The following is a 21,651-nucleotide window of genomic DNA, read 5'->3' as shown; positions in this document are numbered from 1 at the left end:
AATATGTCCGCGTGTGAATGCAAATCTTTGGAAGTGGAAATTAACCCATTTCTCGACATCCGATCGAGCTGAAACTCGGCTGATACACTCGCTGTCGATTATAATGCATTTGGTGGCAATAACGTATACACACGCAGACATTTACACATTTCTCTAAAATTGGATGACTTTCCAGCAGTTAATATAATATGAAATAAATGTCGGTTCTACCCGATCGACATTTGGCGAAGTTGGTAGAGTTGTCGACTTCAGTTTCAGGGTACGGCATTACCCTGGTAAGACATTTTAAAATAGAAGTATTATAGAAAAACATATGTTTCTATTTTCCTATTCCTATATCCTATTTTGCCGTCGGAATCTTAAATTACGTTAGTCAGCGAAATGTCATTAAATTATAGCATTTACAAAAAAACATGACTTTTTATGAACATTGTACATTTTCCAACGCATCGTCATCGTTTATTATCTGGAGTGCGTTTTATTATCTTCGTTGCACTTATCTATTGAAACAATATGACTAAAAATACAACAACATTACGAGTATAGCATTTGTATATTATTTTGTTCTTCGTATTTCATTTTGTGATTTTAAACGAGCTTAAAAAATCAACCCGTAAAAAACAAAGTCCTAATAATATATAATGCATGTATCATAAGATGTCTTTTAATCATTAAAAGAAAAAAAAATGTTTGCGTTAGGATTGAACCTTCCTCTCCAAGGAACGGAGTCAACCGCGCTACCGACCTTGCCAGATGTCGAGCGGGTGTGTACTGACACTAATCATTCATCCATTTTCGACTTCATCTATTCGCTTGCGTGATGTAAATTTACATTTCTCCGCCCATTTTAAGAATAAAAAACTACTGATTGTCCCTTTTTTTATTTTTATTTTATTTTATTTGGAACACTAACAGTTATAAAATTGTATAATGTATGTTAAAATATGTATAATGATTCTACCTATAATGGGTTTTCACTGATATATCTTAATTAGTGAATACAGAAGAGAAATGAGTTACATTAGCCTATAGGGATGCGATGGTGGGAGGGAGGGGAATGGAAGGAACTAGTCTGTGTGGAATAAATATTATTTATTGATTATAGGTTTGAAAATGTGAGGCGATATGTTAAATAAATGTAATGTATGAAATATTAAAAATTTATGAAATCCTATTTTGTTTTGGGTTGTCGTTGCATTGAGGTAGTTTAAATCTGGTTTGTCTGATATGCGTTCTTGATAGAATTATTTTAAGGAAAATCTATCATAAAGGTGGCTATTTTTTTGTAGAAATAATACTCGTTATTCAGATGAGGACGATAGCCTTGAATATCAAGGTACCGCAAAAACTATTTTGCACTTTCTAAATCCTTTCTGTATGCGATATTTACCGAGTATTCCATACTTAAGAGGCGTACTCCAAAGAACTGCGTAAATATGAAAAGTACAGCATTTTCATGGTATTTACTATTTAAAAATCTTTTCGGGTTCTGAATACAAAGTCAAGTATTGTGGAAGCTTTTGCAATTAATGATACGATGGCGGTCAAAAAGTAATTTCGGGTTTAGACCCGATGGTGTTAGCACCATTGATGTATGGTTAGCACCTTTCCCAAATTGTAAATATATACATATCTTGTTTTTGTCGATAACGGTTACACCAACGTTCAAATCTTTCTGTTTATCTAACCTTTCTTTGCGAATCGTGTCGAGTTCACCGAAGATTCGTTAAAATAACATCGAACAGTTCGAATCGAGTCGAGTTCACTTCATTAAAATAACATCGAATAGTTCGAATCGAGTCGAGTTCAACGAAGATTCGTTAAAATGACATCGAACAGTTCGAACGCGAATATCACAGATCAGCTAAAAGGTAAAAAAAATTGTTTAAATTATTTATGGTATGCTGGTGGGATGAAAAATTAATAATTCAATAAAATACTAGAACGTGTGTTCTAATTAAAACTTTATTCACATGAAAAATCACAATACTGCAGAACTGGAAAATACTTGTACGGCGTTCTAAGGAGAAATATATTTCTGCTCCATTTAAAATTCGGCATCGAAGGGGTAATACTTGTGAGTGTGGCCAACGCTGAAAAAACAAACAAAAAAAACATTATTGGATATAATTTTTTAAAAACACTTCACAGAGGATTTCATTTTCAGCTGCCAAAATTGGAGATGAATTCTTGAGACCGCAGAACACACTCACAGGCATTATCAATAGTTTTGGGTAGAAAACAATGCATTTGAAATTTTATTGCAATCTTGAATGTTCTGTTTGCGGTATAATCTCTAAATAGTATAAAATAAAGCCGCCATCCGCGTCTGTCTGTTTGTGCTCTTAGTTCTTCTAAACTACGTAACGGATTTTGATATGGTCATCATTATCATTTAGAGAATTAATTTGTATATATAACACATGCATATTATATTTATAGAATGTAGAGAAAAGTTGATTTTTTGTAACCAAGTCGTAAACAAAATATTTTCGGGCGCTTACGTTGCTATCGCTGGCTAAACCTTATGAGATACATCCAAATAATGTACTACGGAATTGTATATCGTAAAAAGGCCTACAGAAAAGTCCGTGATGGTATACATCTATCTCCAAAGAATAACCCCCAACAACGCCAGGTACACGTGATGTAGTTACTTAATAAGCAAATATATTCAATTACATAATAATTCAGTTAAAAAAGAAAAATTACACACCGCAATTCTGCAAAAGACTATTTTTATTTCACTCATTTCACTATGATATATGATAATTAATATTTGTAATGAATATGATAAATTAATATTTGTAATGAATATGATAATTTATATTTGTAATGAATATTTGTATGGAATATATTTGGTCTAAAACTGGGCTCAAGGGCTTCTAGAAGAGTTTTCCGTTCCATTTAAAAGGCTGCATTGAAGGGGTAATACTTGTGAGTGTCTCCACGGCTAGAAAAATAAATTTAAGAATTATTATTAATACAACATCACATCACATTTGGAGTCGATTTTGTGATTTTACATTTTTTTGATTTGATATTCCGTTTGCGAGTAAATTGAGTATGAAGTTGAAATTTTTCACATCAAATTTGAATACAAAAATCGGTGGCTAGGGTTGGTATCGGTTGTATAGTCTTTAAAAATGCGTCGAAGCGTAAATCCAGCTATAAAAGTCTTTTCTTTAGGTTAAGTAAATGTTATGTCATGCAGACATAAATGATATTAGATGTCAATTTTTTAATCGCTTCGCAGAGGATTTGACACAAAAATGACGTTGGAGAAATAGCTCCCTGCTGCCAAAATGGAAGGAGAATTCTTGATATCAGAGAACACAATTATTTGAGTTACTCTTGTGTGGACAAATTGAGGCCAATATAAAATTTCATTTGGTATGGTATTTAGTATTGCAATGAACCAGAAAAACTTTTAATATTTTTGAATGTCTTTCTAAATGAAATTACATGTTCATCATTGGTCAATATCGTTTATGTATTGATCCAAATCTTAACCTTATTTTTTTAATGATAAACTAATGTTTATAAGACAAGGTTTTTTATGCATAGCACAAAGGATAACAAACTTCTGAGATTCCTCTACCAGAGGGAGTATGGTTACTACCCGTGGCTCTATCCTACTGACTTACTCTTGGGCATGCTCGGTATGAACCATCTACGGGTCAGAAGAGATGTGCATATTGTATCACACTTCTTCAAACTGATTCGTGGATGGTTTGAAAATCCGACTATCATGGAGAGTATTAGTCTCTATGTTCCTGATGGTTATCTCCGTCACCGACAGCATAGACTGTGCCATCTCCCGGCCTGCAGGACCAACTTGCCAATGGTCATGCCGGTGGGGAGAGCAGTTTTGCTGTTGAACAAAATCAATTCGGATATCGACATCAAGCTGCCTTTAAAAGGCAAACTCTATTGATGCTGGTATAGTTGATAGACGGCTTATTTATTATGTAATATCATTTTAAAAATGTACTTACAAACAAATTAAAATGTAATTTTTTTATGTTATATAGTGAGCAGTAATTGTTGATTGAACATATTGAATTATTTGGCGTTTTGGAAATAAGCCGACGTGGCTCAGTGGTCTCAGAGCACCTGACCGGACATCAGAAGGTACGGGTTCAATTCCTGTCGGCGGCATTTATTCTTACTCGGGAGATATTTTCAATTTGTATGGATATTTCAAGCTACTAATTATTGCTTATAATAATTTGTTATCAAATCTTACCCGATCATCTTAATGTATCGCCCGTTGCAGTCCATGGCGTTGAGGAGATCAATATCTTCGGGAGAGATTGTGAAGTCGAACACATCAATATTTTGCTGAAGTCTCTCTTTCTTCACTGATTTGGGAATGACGGAGAATCCTCTTTCTATCTGATACCTGCAAAATAAATATGATTTAAGGTTAAACGCTACGCTCTTCATATTCTACGTGTTCATAGATGGCGTTAAATTTATTATTTTATTAAAATGCGCTTTTTTTAAGTTATGATTTAAAATACTAGACGAATTATTTGTTTGCGTCCGTAAATATGCAGTATGAATATGAATAAATAGTTTTGTCAGTATGAAAACTCAATTCTTATAATTCTAGTAAGGCTTACAAAATACAATATTTGATTGAATCGGGTATGATTTCAGATTTTCACGGCCAAAAGTATTTTAGTGATTGGTTTTTGGGGTATTATGCCATGTTGCGCTATCTCCTTCTTTAGCCAACGTTTTGCCCTGATGATGGACACTGCAATGCTGTCCGAAACGTTGGCTAAAGCCAAAAAATAATACCCAAAAAACAAATCACTATAATTGGATTGAATCATCGATAAAAATTGAAATGAATATTGTAAAAATGTCGTTTTCAATAAGAATAAACCGCTTTTCGAAAACTAAAAAGTTTGGAGATGCGGGGGATCGAACCCCGGGCCTTTCACATGCAAAGCGAACGCTCTACCACTGAGCTACATCCCCAGATACGAGATAAGTGGAAAAATATGAAAATAAGTCAAATGTGTGATGAGTTTCTAAATGAAAAGTACTCCAAACTTCTAAACAACTGGCATTTATTTGACTTTCGGCAGGTAGTGTTCATCATAAAAAATAATTAAAGCAATGTGAGTCCCTTTCTGTTCTGCATATTTAAAGATGTTCCTTTGATATGATATTGAGTCAAATTAAGTACCTAAAAAGATATATTATATAGATAACATGTTATCTATGTTACGTAACCCAATTTTTCCATAAATGGGTCATCCCATTCTGCCCAGGGTATCTAGCACGGTAGATCGATAAAAATTCTATATCAATAAGGTTTTGACAAAATCCGTCGGCTATAGTCAGTTAGCGATGTTTGCGAGCACGATCAGAATATGATTCCGACAGTAGATAATATATATAAAAATAATATAGATAAAAGCTGCTGCTTTTAGCACGTCTTAAAAGGTGTCGTATATTTTCTGGATGATGTCGTATATTGAGCAAAATAACTGGATTATTACTAACGAAGCTCTTAGAGTTGAAATAAATCGTACACTCGGTCCATAAAATTAAATAATGAATTTAAAACGCGATCGATTGATTCCGTTCCAACTTTGAGAAGCAAAATTTGTTAGTTTTGTTAAGACCAAAGACCTCATGATCTAGTTAACTTAATTTTTAGTATCAAAGAGAACATGCGGACTACCAATATATATGAAAGTTATTATTTCAATTGGAATTTGTCAATTTATTAGAATTGTTATCTTTTATGTAGCTGTCTGATGTTTAGTAGTGACACATGAGACAATGTCCCCAGAGTGTGTCCATTTCTTATGTATTGAATTATCAATAACGGTTTGGCTATCAACAGCGCCACCGTGCTCAGGAAAACTGTATAAAATCATCGGTAGTTACGCCTATCGATCCGATATTCGAAAGTTATCGATTTTACTTTTCTAGACCCCAAGAAAAAATATGTAAAATCTTTTCTTTAAACGGTCATTATTTTCATACTTTCACTTACACGATTTCACGCGGATAGTTGCCATAGAGAAAAAACAATACTAAATACTAATAAATTGAAAATGTCGAATTTGAATAAAAACTTTAATTTACATTTAATTAATTAATTTCAGTGACCAGCTGCTGACCCTGTACAAGTCTCAAGTCCGCCCAACTATTGAATTTGGGAGCCACCTTTGGGCTGGTGCCCCAAAATACTTAATAAACCTGCTTAAATCTGTGCAAAGGAGAGCGATCCGTCTGATTGACAATCCGTTGTTAACAGACCGATTGCCTTCTCTAATGCATAGACGCAATATAGGCATGCTGTGTCTGTTCTACAGGTATTTCAATGGAGCCTGCTCCAAGGAGCTAGCAGCATTGATTCCTGATGCACCGGTGCACGTGCGCGAAACTCGACGGACACGAACTGAACACCCGTTCACGGTTGACGTTGGTTTCATGAGAAGGGGCCGTTTTTACGACTCGTTTTTGTGTAAGTCGGCTCTATGTGGAACGAGCTACCGGCATCTGTTTTTCCTCCCTCCTATAATCCGAGCCTCTTCAAGGCCCGCATTAACAAATCCCTTCCTACAGCCCCTACCTTATTCCGCCTCACAACGCCGCCCAACCGGGTGGTGACATAGTTTCCCTGTCTGTACACTGCACAGGCAGGGACACTCTTGTGAGGTGTCACATAAAAAAAAAAATTAAAAAAAACATTGGCAGTTCTCATGTACTTTTTGACACTAAAATGGAGTTAATTAGTTTAAGAGGTCTTTAGTTATAACCAACAACTTTTGTTGCTCCATGTTGGAACGGAATCAATTGATCGCGTTTCGATCATCCTTGAAATACGATTTCTTTTAACTTAAGGGCTTAGTTAATTCACCCCCATTCATTAATAAGCCAGTTATTTTGAAAGCCGTGAATAAAAAGTCGTGCATTATCCGACAGCTTGGAGGTCTCGCTAAAAGCAGCGACTTTTATCTACCGACCGTCGGAATCTTATTTTGACCGTGTTCGCGAACATCGCTAACTGACCATAGATGACAGATTTCGTCAATATCGTATTGACGTAGGGTTTTATGGATCGGTGTAAAATCATCGATAGTTCCGCCTATCTATCCGACACTGAAAAGATTGCATTTCGTTGCCCTGAACACAACACCAGATCGAACGACTTATTTAGAACACCACACGGTAAAGCCAAATATGCGCAAAACTCTTTAATAGTACCTACGTATCTGTAAAACTCACAATGCCTTACGAGCAGAGATGTGCAAAATGGGTACCCAAAACCATTTGAAATGCAAAATGGAAATGGGTCATAACTTTTCCATTTTAAAATGCAAAATGCAAAATGGTTTTTAGAAAAGCATTTCAAATGCAAAATGCAAAATACCTATTTTCAAAATGCATTGAAAATGCAAAATGGTTTCTCAGGTAAAACAATTAAAATAATTACAGAATTTTTAAACAATTTTGTCATTTAATAATGGACATCAATGTAGAACAAACATATTACATGATGTAAATCCAAAAACACCACAACTACAGATTATGAAACCACAAAAATTTTGCGCGGGACTAATGTTGCCAACGTACAAACATAGAAACTGCTATCTAACAATCAATATTACAGCGTCATGGCCCCATGTTCAGTATTTGAATCAGTATTTTTTGTAATGGTATCACCCAATTCTTAATGAATCATTTTTGAACATTATAGAAATTTAAATGGGTGAGGATAAATAAAATCATATAAATAAGTCGTCGCCGTGTGGACATATCCACAGTTTGATAATGGCCTCAAAAGCCGAAACAGCTGTCACATTAAAAACTGTAAAAATAACAGAAATACTTGCAGAACTTAATAATTATTATAACATTATTAAATTTGATTTATTTTAAATTTATTTAAAAAAATTAGATGGAGTTCTACGAATTAAACACCAAAACAATAAATAAAGGAACATTATTGGTCTAATATTGTAAATAATTGCTGTTTATGCTAAATATATAAATGACTGTTTGCTTCCTAAATAAAATAAAATCCTGCGTTATACAAATTGCGGTTAGTTATTAAAACGTACCTGATGAGAATCTGTGCCACAGACTTCTTGTACTTTTCAGCCAGGGGCTTGAGGCGAGGGTCTTCGAGGAGTACCAGATCCTCTGACTTAACCATCGGACGATCAGGAGACCCCAGGGGACTGTAGGCAGTCAGGATTATGCCTTGCTCATCCAACCAATCTGCCAGTTTTACCTGGGACAGATAGGGGTGGCATTCTACCTGGAAGATAACGTTGATTAGTATGGTTCAGACAGAGATCTGAAAACACACTTTACAAGCACCACAAATTTTACTTAGTTCGAAGTATATTTTTCTTAATTCCTTATATCTAAAAAATATTATTATTTATTTTTTTAACTTTACCTCACATATTGAGGTTTTTACATTAATATGTCATCTTTGAGGATGCTGTGTGGAGGGCCAAGAAGGAAAGGTAATATATGAAGTTCTGGGAAGGAAAAGCGTATGAAGGGTGGGTGGGAATCTGGGGGTCCTCACCCCCTGAACCCGGGCACCCCTGCTAAGTCACCAAACGTATCGAACCACTTGGGGAGACCTATGGGAGAGGTGTTGGTTATCCAGTAAATGGTTCCCGGGGCGGAAGTACCCATATCTTCCTCCCAGATTGGAATTGTAAGTTATTTTACATAGTTTTTTTTGCATGCTTTTCGACTACCACACTAGACACAAGCCTGTACTATGGTAGTCGAAATAATTTATATAAATTATACGTATGTAATACCAGTTAATTGTAGTATATTGTTAAATATAATGTATTGGTATAATGAGTATAAGTATCTCTTCTAATTTTGGAAAAATCGGTTCTTTTAAATAACAAAAAAAACTACTATTGTGCACAGGTTCCTATTTTTATAATTTTGTAATTACTTATTATTACCAGCTCTGTTATGTTTATGTTATACCCTATGTTATGTTTATGTTATGTTTATGTTTATGTTTATGTTTATGTTTATGTTTATGTTTATGTTTATGTTTATGTTTATGTTTATGTTTATGTTTATGTTTATGTTTATGTTTATGTTTATGTTTATGTTTATGTTTATGTTTATGTTTATGTTTATGTTTATGTTTATGTTTATGTTTATGTTTATGTTTATGTTTATGTTTATGTTTATGTTTATGTTTATGTTTATGTTTATGTTTATGTTTATGATATGTTCATTTTACATGTATGTTATATTATGATATGTTTATGTTATGTTTATGTTTATGATATATTATGTTCATGTTATGTGTATGTTATGTTATGATATGTTTATGTTGTGTTCATGGTATGTTTGTGTTGTGTTAATCTTTGTGTTTTATAATCACATTTATTTACTACCATGTGCTGTGTTTGTTTATAAGATTGCAAATTACATAGTTGTGTTTAAAAAAAAATGCTACTAATTTTAGAAAAATCTTTGGTTAAATCACGAAAAGTGCCCACTTATATTGTACACAGGTTCCTATTTTTATAATATTGTGATAACCTACTGTTACCACCTCTGTACCGTTTATGTTAAGTATGTTTATGTTATGTTTGGTTTATTTATGTTACATTATGTTTTGTTTATGATGATATTGTTAGTAAGAAAAATGTTAATTGTATATGGCCAAGATCACCCCTAATGGGTGAAAGCCAAAATAATGAATAATAAAAAATAAAAAAATCTATAATTGGCTTTTCTGTTAAGGGAACTGTCGTTTTCCGTAAACAATAAATAAATAACTTTACTTGTTAAAAGAATGGAAAAGAATAATCTTTTTAGAATTTGAATTAAGTGGTAAAAAGCAAATTAACTTTTAAGTATGTGAGGCATTCTTTAAAATAGTTCCTCCCCTTTATAAATAACCAATTCTGAACACATTCTAGTATCAATATGCTTAATGAGTTGAACACTTTGAAAGAATTATCAGAAAACTCAAAAGAACTACATTCAACACACCTTTAAAAAGTGATATAAAGTCATTAAATGGAATAAAAAAATAACCTACAAACCTAACCTACGTAACCAATTTAATCTAGTTTTTGTTTCATAATTTTTCATGACTTTATATCACTTTATAAAGGAGTCTTGATTAGTTATTTTGATGAGCTGTTCGGTCATCAAGAGAACTGTCGATAGGCGAAAGCTGTTTTCGTTGCAGGAATTGTGCATTTTAGTTGTAATAAATATTGGGTATGAATAATTTGTTGCGTTTTTTTCATCAAATCCTTGCCGAATGCCAAAGATTATGATTTTTTTAAAAGAAGATTTACGTACCTGTTTAAAATTAAGACTTGAGAACAAAAGGGTAGATTCCTCTTTTAAAATAAAACACTTTGTAGAAGTTGAAATTACACCGACTTTATTGTTGTTTTTGTTCAAAGTTTATATTGCTACCGACACTCTGTGGAGATCACTCCACTAACGGAGAGCGTAATATAATTGTCACTTTGCGTTCCTTTAGCTAGAAACTATCGAAGAGAAGTGAGTTCCCTAATCAAAATTGGGATTTAAATAACATAATTATTTCGCTGCCTAGAAGGTGTAAACTAGCGCCATCTATATTCTAAATCAGTTACTCTATATTAATTATAATTGGTTTGAAACTCGGAGCAAATTCCAACAGTACCTGATTTACGACCGGTGTAATAGAAGCCACTTCGAGGACCCTCTCTATTTGTTCCTTGTTGAAGTTTGATACTCCAATACTCTTGACCAATCCCTTCTTCACCAGTCTCTCCATGGCTTTCCAGACTGCGACGTAGTCATGGTCTGAGTACTGAATGACGCCATTTTCATCCCGGGGCAACAAAACGTCTCCGTCCTAAGAGAATTAAAAAAAATAATTGTATTAACTGTATTGGAGATATCGAGAGCAAGAAACCTTAAGAAACCTGCAGAGAAGTGCAAGTTTGGGACGCCAAAAAGGTGTGCTGTTGAAGTGCAAGTTTGGGACGCCTAAAGGTGTGCTGTTGAAGTGCAAGTTTGGGACGCCTGAATGTGTGCTGTTGAAGAGCAAGTTTGGGACGCCTGAAGGTGTGCTGTTGAAGTTCAAGTTTGGGACGCCTGAAGGTGTGCTGTTGAAGTGCAAGAAATTGGGATAGAATAGACCTGTCGCCTAGTAAACTTCAACATTAAAAATAGTTTCTACGTATTTAATATGCTTGTGGTAAAACAATACACAAATCCTCAGTGGTAACTTGTATCAACAACAATCGCAGACATCTGCAAAGTGTCCTTGCTCAATGGCACTGACTTGATCACGTGAAATTTCAAAAGCCTGAAAATAGGTTGAACACACCTAATGAGGAAAATTAAATTATGTAGCGATTTATCGTAGATACTTATGTTACATTGTATGAAACCGTTAACAATATTTCAATAAACGCTGTTATCAGTACTGAAACTGGAACTGAAAAGGCCTGTGCTGCCTTCAGATGAACTTTAATGAATAAGACGAACATACTTTGATAAAAAGTATGTGAAAAAGGCGGATAAATTATTCTCAAATCAATTAAAATTTACATTTTCATTTTAACATTAAATTTTGAATATTTAAGAAATAACGTACATGTGTATACTTTTCGGGAAATCATTTACGTGCTGCTTCACAAAAATCCATTGATATCGAAATATCCATAGTTTAAATAGTAAGATTCCATTATTATGTGATTACATGATAAGTTGTGATTTGTTAAACATTAGGCAATTCCTTACTTTATAACCGAAGGGGAAGTGGATGAGATACAGATCGAGGTAGTCCAGTCCAAACTCGCTGAGAGATTTGCGGCACATTGTCTCTACCACGGCAGGATCGTGGAAACTGTTCCACAACTTGGAGGTCACAAACATGTCTTTTCTGTGAACAAAACATACTTTTTTAATGTATTGAACAGAGTAGTAGTAGTAGTAAGGGTGGGAAGTGTTGGTATCATGGTCAACCCATTCACGACATCAATAAGTAAGTGCCTACCACAGACATATGAATATTAATAGACTAGAAATTAAGGATGAGGGGTAAAATCAACTGTTGAAGAACGAAGAGGGTAAAGCTGACTGTGATTCGTCAATATATCAATCTATTAATCTATATAGGCATCTCGCCTTATAATATCACCATTTAGTTCTTAAAAGTAAAATCTGCTTTTGAATGAATAGACATTTATACATGGGAGCGCAAATTACTCGCCACGTTATGAACAAATTTGCGAAGTCCAAATTCGGCAAAATAAATTTCTTCTATTTTCAGAGTCGAATATTTCGTTTATGTATTTAGTTAAGACACGTTTATAATAATTTACTTCCCAGCAACCAACCAGCTTTGTGTTTCACGTCCAGACGTATCTCGATGTGATAGTATATGTTTCTACAACTGATCCATATTATACGATGTGAATATGCTTAAAATAAAGTAAAATAATGCTTATATATGGAATTTAATACGACAATTGGGTTCATTCTCTTTTTCACATCTATTTTTACAAGTTTTCATAGCACAAGTCACCATTTTGCCGTGTTATTTCGTAAAATGAACCGATGATGCCTCGACCATAGTTCGCACAAGAATGATGACGTCACGTTTTCTAAATTCACTTGAGGCCATACGCGAGCACAGCCGGCTCCAGTGGAACCGGTATGGGGAGTGGGGAGTAATACGCTTTTAATCACTTAGGGCAGGTCTAATAATATTCATATGTCTATGGTGCCTACTATAGTATTAAAGCTTGCCCTTTAGAAGCAGCTATGATTATAATCCTAGCTAACGTGTACCCGGCGTTGTACCCATGTATTGTATGTTTAAACCTTATGGAGGAAATTCTCTAAATGATAGTGAAAACCCTATCAAACTCCGTTGCACAGCTTAGAAGAACTAAGCGCACAAACAGAAAGATTCGGATAGTGACTTTGTTTTATACTATTTAGAGATACCGATGTATTGTCACGATTACGAATTTACTAAAAGTTTATCAGAAAAAGGCCTGTAATCCCGTTTTTAGTTCATTATGCTTTGGGATGTTCCTGAGCGTTCCAGCCTATTCCCGAACATTCCAAAAAATTCCAGAATGTTCCGGGATGTTTTGGAATGTTGTGGAATGCTCTAGAATAGTCTCGAATGTTGTGGACTGTTCTAGAAATTTCTAGAGGGTGAAACTTCTAGCCCTTATAGCTTCAAAAGCATAACCCTTTAGGTAAAAACGGGAACCTTCTTCATGGATGGGGGATAGAGGGATACCACACCATATACTCTCTTGATTGTACGTGATAGACGGGACTCGTTTCTGAGTTTTGGCGGTACGTACATTTTACACTTACTTTGCATATATTAATGTATTGATAATGTAGATCTCCGATTTGATCCCGTGGTAACAATCCAGAGGTCGTAGGTTCAAACCCCCGCGTGCACAAATAAATTTTATTTAATTCACAATATATTCATTAAAAATAATATATATGCGTAAAAAGTATATATAATATTTGGCTAATTTATATAGCGGCGTTTTCATGATAAATCACCTCAACGGCGCTCAATATGTGGCACGTTCCACAGTAGAAGATTTTCTCAGTGTCAATTAAATAATTTAATACTATTAATTTAAGAGGAAGGTGGGGAAGTACCTGGATATTCAGATCTAGTCACCAAACATGGCCAAAGCCATTTCAAGCAATGTTTCAATTCTGAATGGTGGTCTTACACTAGGGCGATACTGAGAGTATCTTCCACTCTAAAACATGCCGCAAATGTAACACATATTATTTTAAAATAATTAGTAAATTTAGAAAAAAAATTTTTTTTGGAATAACTGGAGTAATACCTCAAATTGTAATATTTAATTATTGAAGACAATATTAGCGATTCCTAAACGCCTAAATCTGAAACAGAAAAATCAGAAAAAGATATGTCACAAATAAAATTTACTTGCGCACGCCGGAATTTGAATCCGCGACCTCCAGCTTCAATGGTGGCTTAATTTCTCCGTACACCATCAATGGTGTACGGAGCAATTAAGATATTTGGAATATTACCAAAGAAATAAAAAATATAAATAAATTTAAACATAAATTACATTAATTTGTGATTAATTCTTATTAAAATATAACTTTAAAAATAAAATGCGTATAAAGAATTGTATTAGAACTTAAGTAATTATTTTTAAACCACACATAAAATAAAATAAATAATAAATAAATAGTTTCAGTACAAATAGAATAAAACTTTTTTTAATTCTTCAGAGAAAATTACGCAGCTAATATAGGTACTATGCTTTTTTTAGGCCATATATATGCATTATAATCCAACGTTGATTGATGGACAACATGGGCTGATTATGCCTATGGTGCCATTTCAGTTTGATGAGCAAAGTAAGATAATTAATAAATACGTTCAAATGATTGTTTTCGTGCTTCAGTTAATAATACTCGTCGATAATTTTATTAACGCTTTGTCAGCGTCTAACGGATTGAACTGATGATACGGGTGAGTGAATCAGTGTACAGAAATGTAAACTTTCGAGAATGTTCCATTTTTTCTCTGAAATTGAATTTCATGACAAATTCTCAGTTTTTTAGAAATTCTATCCACTCGAGCGATTTTTGGCATATTATGGCAAGTTTGCAAAACGTCTTGAGTGATCGCTTGTCATAAAATGCCAAATTTATAGAAAATAAACATATTTGGGATAAATGGCGTTATGTAGGAGGATTCATTGGCTTTCCGCAGTACGCAGTTTACATTTATTTCTTTTTTTTATTATAGAGCAGAGACGATTTACATAATAGTTCCCGTGAGCACTTAGGCCATAGGCCCATTGTGCTGTCTCCCTTTTTATTTCATTCCTTTAACAGTCACCCTGTCCCTTTTACAAAGTTCACCAGAGTTGTTATTGGATATGTGGCTATGTCTTCTGGTTCCACAATGTGTATTCCCAGGTCTCATTTCTCCTCTCCAATCCCCCTTGGTTCCCTGAAGGCCCCAAAAGGGAAGAAAGCCTCATCTCGTGCCACTCCTCCTTGGTTCCCTAAAGGCCCCACGATGGAAGAGGACTTCGACTCTCCTCTCCACTCCTCCTTGGTTCCCTAAAGGCCCCACGATGGAAGAGGACTTCGTCTCTCCTCTCCACTCCTCCTTGGTTCCCTAAAGGTCCCGGGATGGAAGAGGGTTTTGTCTCTCCTCTCCACTTCTCCTTGATTCCCTATATAGGCCCTGAGCACGGTAGCTAACACCTTAGCTTGGGATGGCTATTGCAGGTCGTGTTTCCACTCCTTGAGCGATGGGTTCAGCACAATCCCTACGCTGGACGCAGTTTATAAGTTTACGTATTCATATTTTGAGAAATGATTCACTTAATAATATAGTTAATGTACATAAATATATGCAAACAATCGTTCGAGTGGCTCTGAATCTTCTATATCTTTATGCCACGTTTATGTTATTGATTATAACATGATAACATATTTGGTCAACGTCACATAGCGGCGTTTATTGATTAAATCACCCCAAGGGCGCTTGACATCATTAATAATTTTATTGTATTAAGTTAGCTTTGTTTCACATCTTTTGATATTGGTTCGCACCAGGAATCGGCAGATGATGAACGTGATATTGATCAATTGTTATCTAATATAGTCCAACTGTGACTGCGCATGATTCCGTATGCGCGTCACATTTGATACAATGATATGAATTTCATTGATACTTATCTCGTTAAAGCGATGCCATACGTAGTAATGCAAAATCATGTGTTTTTGGTTTGAAAGTTTGGTTGCCTAGAAATGTTTCAGATGCTTTAATTAAATACTGCGAGTAAAATACATCTTGGCCTTTGAAATAATCGAGTATTTTTTAGATAAGTCTTTTTATAAGCCCAGAAAAAAATCATGTAAAGGCCTATGAAAACTGATTTAAAGTTCAAAATCTCCTACTTACGAACCTTTTTTCGGTTATGATTTTATTGTATAATGTGGCAAATTAAGTTATTTATAAAATGATCGAAAAACATTTAAATATTTGTGCCTGAACATCCACAAAATAAAATAAAAGGCACTTTTTGGCCATGTTTTTTTTTTGCATAAATCAAAACAGGCGGATGGTGTTAAGCGTGAATTTAAACCTTATCGCCATCTACGTAAGGGGTGTTATTGATAGCGGCTCGATTTAAAATATTACACGACGTAGTGCATCGCCTTAATGATAATTCTTAGATACGATCAATCAAAAATCAATCCCCAAACATTGATGTATTATATTTAGATGAGACACGAAGCGAAATAATAGATTGTTTGATTTGGCCGCCAACGCTACCAACGCTCTAACGAAGAACGACTAGAAACCAATCGCACAGATTATCGTGTTCTAGTAGTGCAACACGTTTGGACGAGATATTAGTAGGAAATATCACCAATTAGGAAACAAATTGTCTCAAAAAATGCCATCATTCTAAACACCCATTTTCAATTTTTATAAATTTTCATAGTATTTTAACCGATGAAGATAATAATAAAAAATCTCAACCAAATGTGAAACAGAAAAAGACACAGAAACTGGCATTCAAAACCAGGGAGTCTTGCACAGTGAATAAAATTTGAATACCACAGAAGAGTCCCAACTGCTCCCAATCGCTTAGAGTAGCACGAGAGGACGCAGTACTACTCCCACAACAATAATACATGCATTTGTATGACATATTTTTCCTCAAAACCTCATTTCAGTATTTGAGTACCTTATTTAAACTCACTCTTAGTTCACATCAGTATTTCAAATTTATTAAAAATCTCTTCAAATTATTCGTATTCCTGTTAAAAACGAGACTGCAGGCATTTAACGAATGAATTGATAGGTTTCTTATTAAACTATCAGTAAAACACGAGCGTTGTCGATACACGTGTTCATAAAAATCATGATAATTCCGCATTTCGTAAATGTATATTATCAAGGCAAATGCAAGTACACCAACAGGAATTGACTAAAAGTTTATCAGGAAACGACCTGCCCGGTTTTAACCGGATTGCCAATAATTTGAAGAGATTTTTAATAAATTAGCAATAATCATTTTTCATCGTTGAATGTTTACGTTTAATGACTATATCTGAATGTTTTCTCATTTCGTCATCTATACAGGGTGTATCGGCACGTACCCGACAAACTTTAACCAGCTATTCCTTAGCATATTTGGAGTAAAAAATCTTATGTGCACTTTGCTGTCCGGTAACGTTTTTTTAATAAAAAATTATTATTCATATTTTCACCACATGTCACCACTGTTTTATCCTTTGTCAAAGTTTGAAAACCCATCTAGCAAATATTTTATTCGAATTCTGTTGAATAATGCGCGTGTGTACCTATATTGGCGCACTTTTACAATCACAACGAAATGGCACGGCACCATTCGTCTCATTTTTAACTATTATTATTTAGTGTGTGCGAAAGAGCGAAGACGCTTTTTGACATACTTGCTTATAACAGCTGTTGAACACGAAACGCAATGCCAATGACAGTGATGTAGTGTGGAAATTTTAAATTTTTTTGTTTTTAATTGAAAAAAAATGCTACCGGACAGCAAAGTGCCCATAACATTTTTTACTCCAAATGTGCTAAGGAATAGCTGGTTAAAGTTTGTCGGGTTAGTGCCGATACACCCTGTATAAATACAAATGTAAATGTTTGTTTGTTCAAAATTTTAAATCTCTGAAAGTTGTATTCGAATACGCGTGTGTTATGATAAATCTGTATTATATAGACAGATACAAACACGATATTTTTTTTCAAAAAGCGTCACCTGTTGGACAAAAAAATATATTTTTAAGAAACAGCACCATCTTCTGGTTTCTCTATCTGCACAGACAGACTGATCCACAGCAACGCGTGGCGGCGTATAGCTAGTTATATAATAACAGCATAAACGCAACTGCGTGAACACGTGTTCAGATATATTATGAAAGTGCTAATAGTCCTGCTGTCACCTTTTTAACAGGATTTTAATAAATCACCAATACTCATATTTTTCCATGTGATATCGTGTCCTACCCAACACTAAAACAGTTAGTAGTAACGCGAGTCAAATAATGGGCACATGGGTTGCAGTTGTGTTTGGGTAAGAGGCTGACCCAGACCCAGGCTTCGTGTGTTCAATTCCTCGGCTGGCTAAGTTCTCCATCACGAAACAAGCAACATTTTTCGTTTACTGTGGTGGTAGCAGGAGATTTTCAAATTATTGTAAGGCTCCGGGAATGTTATGTCATTCTTTACTTATTTGTTTCTTAACGGGTTATTAAAACTTAGGACACCAACCTTGTAACTACTCCTTCCTTTATCTTCTCAGCTATTGCCGCCCCCACCTCCTTCTCGTTCTCATAGAAGTAGGCGCCATCTATATGACGGTACCCAACATCGATAGCGTCCTTCACAGCCTGCTGGACCTCACCAGGCGTACTCTGCAAATATCAGAAAATAAGTTTAAAGACAAAATCTCTATGTTAATGGTATAATAGAAAACAATTCCTAGCTCTAAAAACATACCAGTACTAAATAATCTATACAGTCATAACAGTTGTGTCCATTATAGAAGTTATTGATTTGTTTGTTCAACGAAATGAAAAATTGTGGATACGCATTGTTTGAATTTTTGTTGTATTTTCTTCTTCAATACTTTGTGAAGTCATTTTGATAATATACAAATGAAACATTTTGTTTATGCCACTTTTAATTAATTATAATCTACATTTTTCAAATCAATTGGTTTTTCGTAAGTATAGTTAAAATTATCGAATTTAAAAATAAGTATAGACAAATAAATAGGAATAGACAAAAATATTCTATTGAAAGGCGATTAATTATTTTAATTATTATTATAAAAATTGAATTATCATAAATAGTTAGTTATTACATTTATGTATTCAGCATTTTTTTTAAATATAAAATAAATAAAAATTATGTATAAATCTAAAATTTTTTTAATTTAACATAAAACAATCAAAGAGTAACTAAAACGTATAAACAACAAAAATAGAAATATTATCAAAATAGGTATCAATGCAAAAATAAATTTAATGTGTGGCAATTAAAAAAAAATTGTTATTAATAATATTTAATCGACTATTAAAATATTATTTATTCACGCCTTTTACATGTATAAATTGTTGTTCAGGGGTACAATAATAAGTGTACAGTATATAACATAGTAAACTGAGTGTGAACCATAGAAGCAGGTACAATACAAATTATCGCAGAGAGTTCCATTGTACAAAGAAGTTCAATAATTGTATATAATAACAAGAAAACAAGATAAGTACACTGTGAAAGTAGTTATTTTATGTAGGATTATCAAAAGATAAAGAATCAAAGGTTAATTCTTGAACGAACGCTCAACATCTCTAAATAGTATAAAATAAAGACGCTATCTGCGCCTGTCGGTTTGTGCGCTTAGTTTCTTCTAAACTACGCAACAAATATTGAAAGATCATTTTGAGAATTTATTCCGGAACACATTGTATGTATGTTGTACATATTGAAACATATCCTATGAGAAAAAACTTGAAATAAAACTATTTATTGAATTTTTTTGAGCATTCTTTTGTATTTGAATTTGGTTGTTTGAATTCTGAATATATACACATGTTATTACGCTACAACAGCACGTAAAATTAATAATAGTTGTCTATTCGCTAAACCTGATTTAACTAAGGCAAAAAAATCACACGACCTAGACCATGAACACTAATAATTATATCACTAACCAAGGTTAACCAGCTTATGTCTGGGTAAGAAGGTTATAAGAATAATAGTTTTTACTTTGGAAATTAAGAATTTAAAAAATTGACTGTTTTCCAAGGTGATTTTTATTGCTGTGTGCATTGTACTAAAGCCAGTATTTATACAAAATATCGCTCTCTCACTTGTGAAATGAAGTAAGTACAGATTTGTTCAACTTTTTCGTCAATATTATTCACGATGTACATATATGAAGCCGTCCTTGAATGTGAGATCGTGCTGTAATATTGTTTTACGTCAAAACATCAAAATTCATTGCGTAGTTGTTTGTAATTATTGCCCATAGCAGAAAGACAAGAAAAAATCAATATCTTAAAAAAATATTATGGACTCGTTCAACGCACTAGATATTCTAATACGTAATTTATTTGGGACCGAGATAACGGAGTTTGACTTGAATAATTTATAAAATATTGAAATAATGTGTTGATACGAAACAAAAATATATTGAAGATTAATATTAATTGAAAGATATGAACAGTACATGAATTGATAAGATAAAAATAAAAGATTTACATCTAACTGATACGTGAAATAGCACATCTAATAATAAGATAAAAAATTCAGCCTGCGTATGTTTGTGATCGCAAAACTCGAAAAGTAGTCCACCGATATCGCTATAAATATAAATAATGATAAATTTCAAAGTTTGTTCTTATTAGTTCCACTACTGTGAGAGTAGTTCGATGATAGGAGAAGTCGACGCTCGAGGAATACTAAAATCAATATCTCTCCACCGGAAAGAGATACAGAGTAGATTTAAAGTCGATGTAATGTAGTTTTTTAACAGCAACATTGTGGTATCCAGTAGTGAATGGTGCAAGAAGTTGGAGACGCCCGATAAAGCAATTGAAGCACTGCGGGGTCCACTAGTTATAGCATAAAAATAAACTAAATTCACTTGATTAAAAAACAGCACTATTTTATGGCACATTTTCTGGAAAATGGAATATAATCCTTACTTTCCAAGTGCCGAGTCCCACGCAGGGCATTGTGAGCCCATTGTTGAACGTCAGGTCTGTTTCTGAAGGAGTCGTCATGGTGAAGGGTCACTGTGTTATGAAGGATACATATTTTACTGTACCTACTCTTATAGGCTTCAAACTTCGGACGTCATGGGTTTTCAACTTTCGGCCGATAGAAGACAGTGCAATTTTTAAAATTGTAATAACGGATTCGATCAAGTTGAACTTTCGATGTTTGACGTTTTCTGGATGTTAACTATCCCGTTGTGGGGGAGTACATAGTACCCAAAATTACTATCCTTCTTATATTAGTTTAAATACTTGACATATAATTTTAGTATTTCTGCGCAAATACATAAGTTACCCTTAATAACTGACTGAATAATTGGGATTTCTATAATTTAAAAGCCCATAAGATACAGAAATCATGGGGTCGTCGGAAGACCCACTTGGTTACAGATGTTTTGTTTGGCATTTTGGTCTGTCAAGAGTTAAGAAAGAAAGAATACTACATGCACGGCTTGTTACAATAATAATTATTTGTATATTCTGGAAGGTTAGTACGATCCAACAAATCCCATAAAATATATACATGCAAGTAGATGCAAACAAAAAAAGTAGTAACAGACCACTAGGGTGGTTACAAGGTATATGGTGAAAAAATATTTTCGTCCTAATGCCGGCCTGACTCCCCTAATATTTGCCATTTGTCTAGAAAATAAGATTTGGAAAGTTTTAGCTCAATTGGATAATGTAAACCCGCGCCTCATCGAGATTAAATATGAAAAAACGATTTTTTGCAAAAAAAAAAAACTTAATTTAATCACTTTTGATCAAATTTTGTTTCCTTTGAAC

The 21,651-nt window shown here is 33.9% G+C and overlaps 1 protein-coding gene and 1 non-coding gene across 3 annotated transcripts; both read right to left on the bottom strand.

The window, feature by feature from the left end:
* Nucleotides 1-1,953: 1,953 nt before the first annotated feature.
* On the bottom strand, nucleotides 1,954-20,880 carry LOC149421987 (aldo-keto reductase 1B-like). 2 transcript variants are annotated; one of them, XM_089634635.1, is made up of 7 exons: nucleotides 20,794-20,880; nucleotides 18,353-18,495; nucleotides 11,785-11,926; nucleotides 10,697-10,891; nucleotides 8,097-8,296; nucleotides 4,250-4,405; nucleotides 1,954-2,093 (listed from the first exon to the last, which is right to left on the bottom strand). In XM_089634635.1, the coding sequence occupies exons 1-7, from the start codon at nucleotides 20,869-20,871 to the stop codon at nucleotides 2,048-2,050; spliced, it is 960 nt and encodes a 319-aa protein (XP_089490761.1). In that variant the 5' UTR covers nucleotides 20,872-20,880; the 3' UTR covers nucleotides 1,954-2,047. The 2 variants fall into 2 exon arrangements, with proteins under 2 accessions (XP_089490761.1, XP_089490762.1); XM_089634636.1 differs by lacking the exon at nucleotides 1,954-2,093 and adding an exon at nucleotides 2,753-2,953.
* On the bottom strand, nucleotides 4,921-4,992 carry TRNAA-UGC (transfer RNA alanine (anticodon UGC)). The gene has a single exon. It is a non-coding gene; the product is annotated as a tRNA-Ala (tRNA).
* Nucleotides 20,881-21,651: the final 771 nt, after the last annotated feature.

This window comes from Hesperophylax consimilis, chromosome 8 (genome assembly GCF_061612785.1).
Source record: "Hesperophylax consimilis isolate HC1 chromosome 8, BYU_Hcon_1.0, whole genome shotgun sequence".
Classification (NCBI taxonomy): domain Eukaryota; kingdom Metazoa; phylum Arthropoda; class Insecta; order Trichoptera; family Limnephilidae; genus Hesperophylax; species Hesperophylax consimilis.
Note: the sequence above shows the minus strand (reverse complement) of the source record. Positions and strands in the feature narration are given on the sequence as shown.

What these genes read in the sequence shown, in the direction of transcription:
- LOC149421987 (XM_089634635.1), bottom strand. Translation starts at nt 20,871, where the DNA reads ATGACGACTCCTTCAGAAACAGACCTGACGTTCAACAATGGGCTCACA. An exon ending in ACTTCCCCTTCGGTTATAAA is followed by an intron (nt 10,892 to 11,784) that starts GTAAGGAATTGC and finishes TAATTCTCTTAG; the next exon opens with GACGGAGACGTTTTGTTGCC. An exon ending in GTGGCACAGATTCTCATCAG is followed by an intron (nt 4,406 to 8,096) that starts GTACGTTTTAAT and finishes TTTATTTTGCAG; the next exon opens with GTATCAGATAGAAAGAGGAT.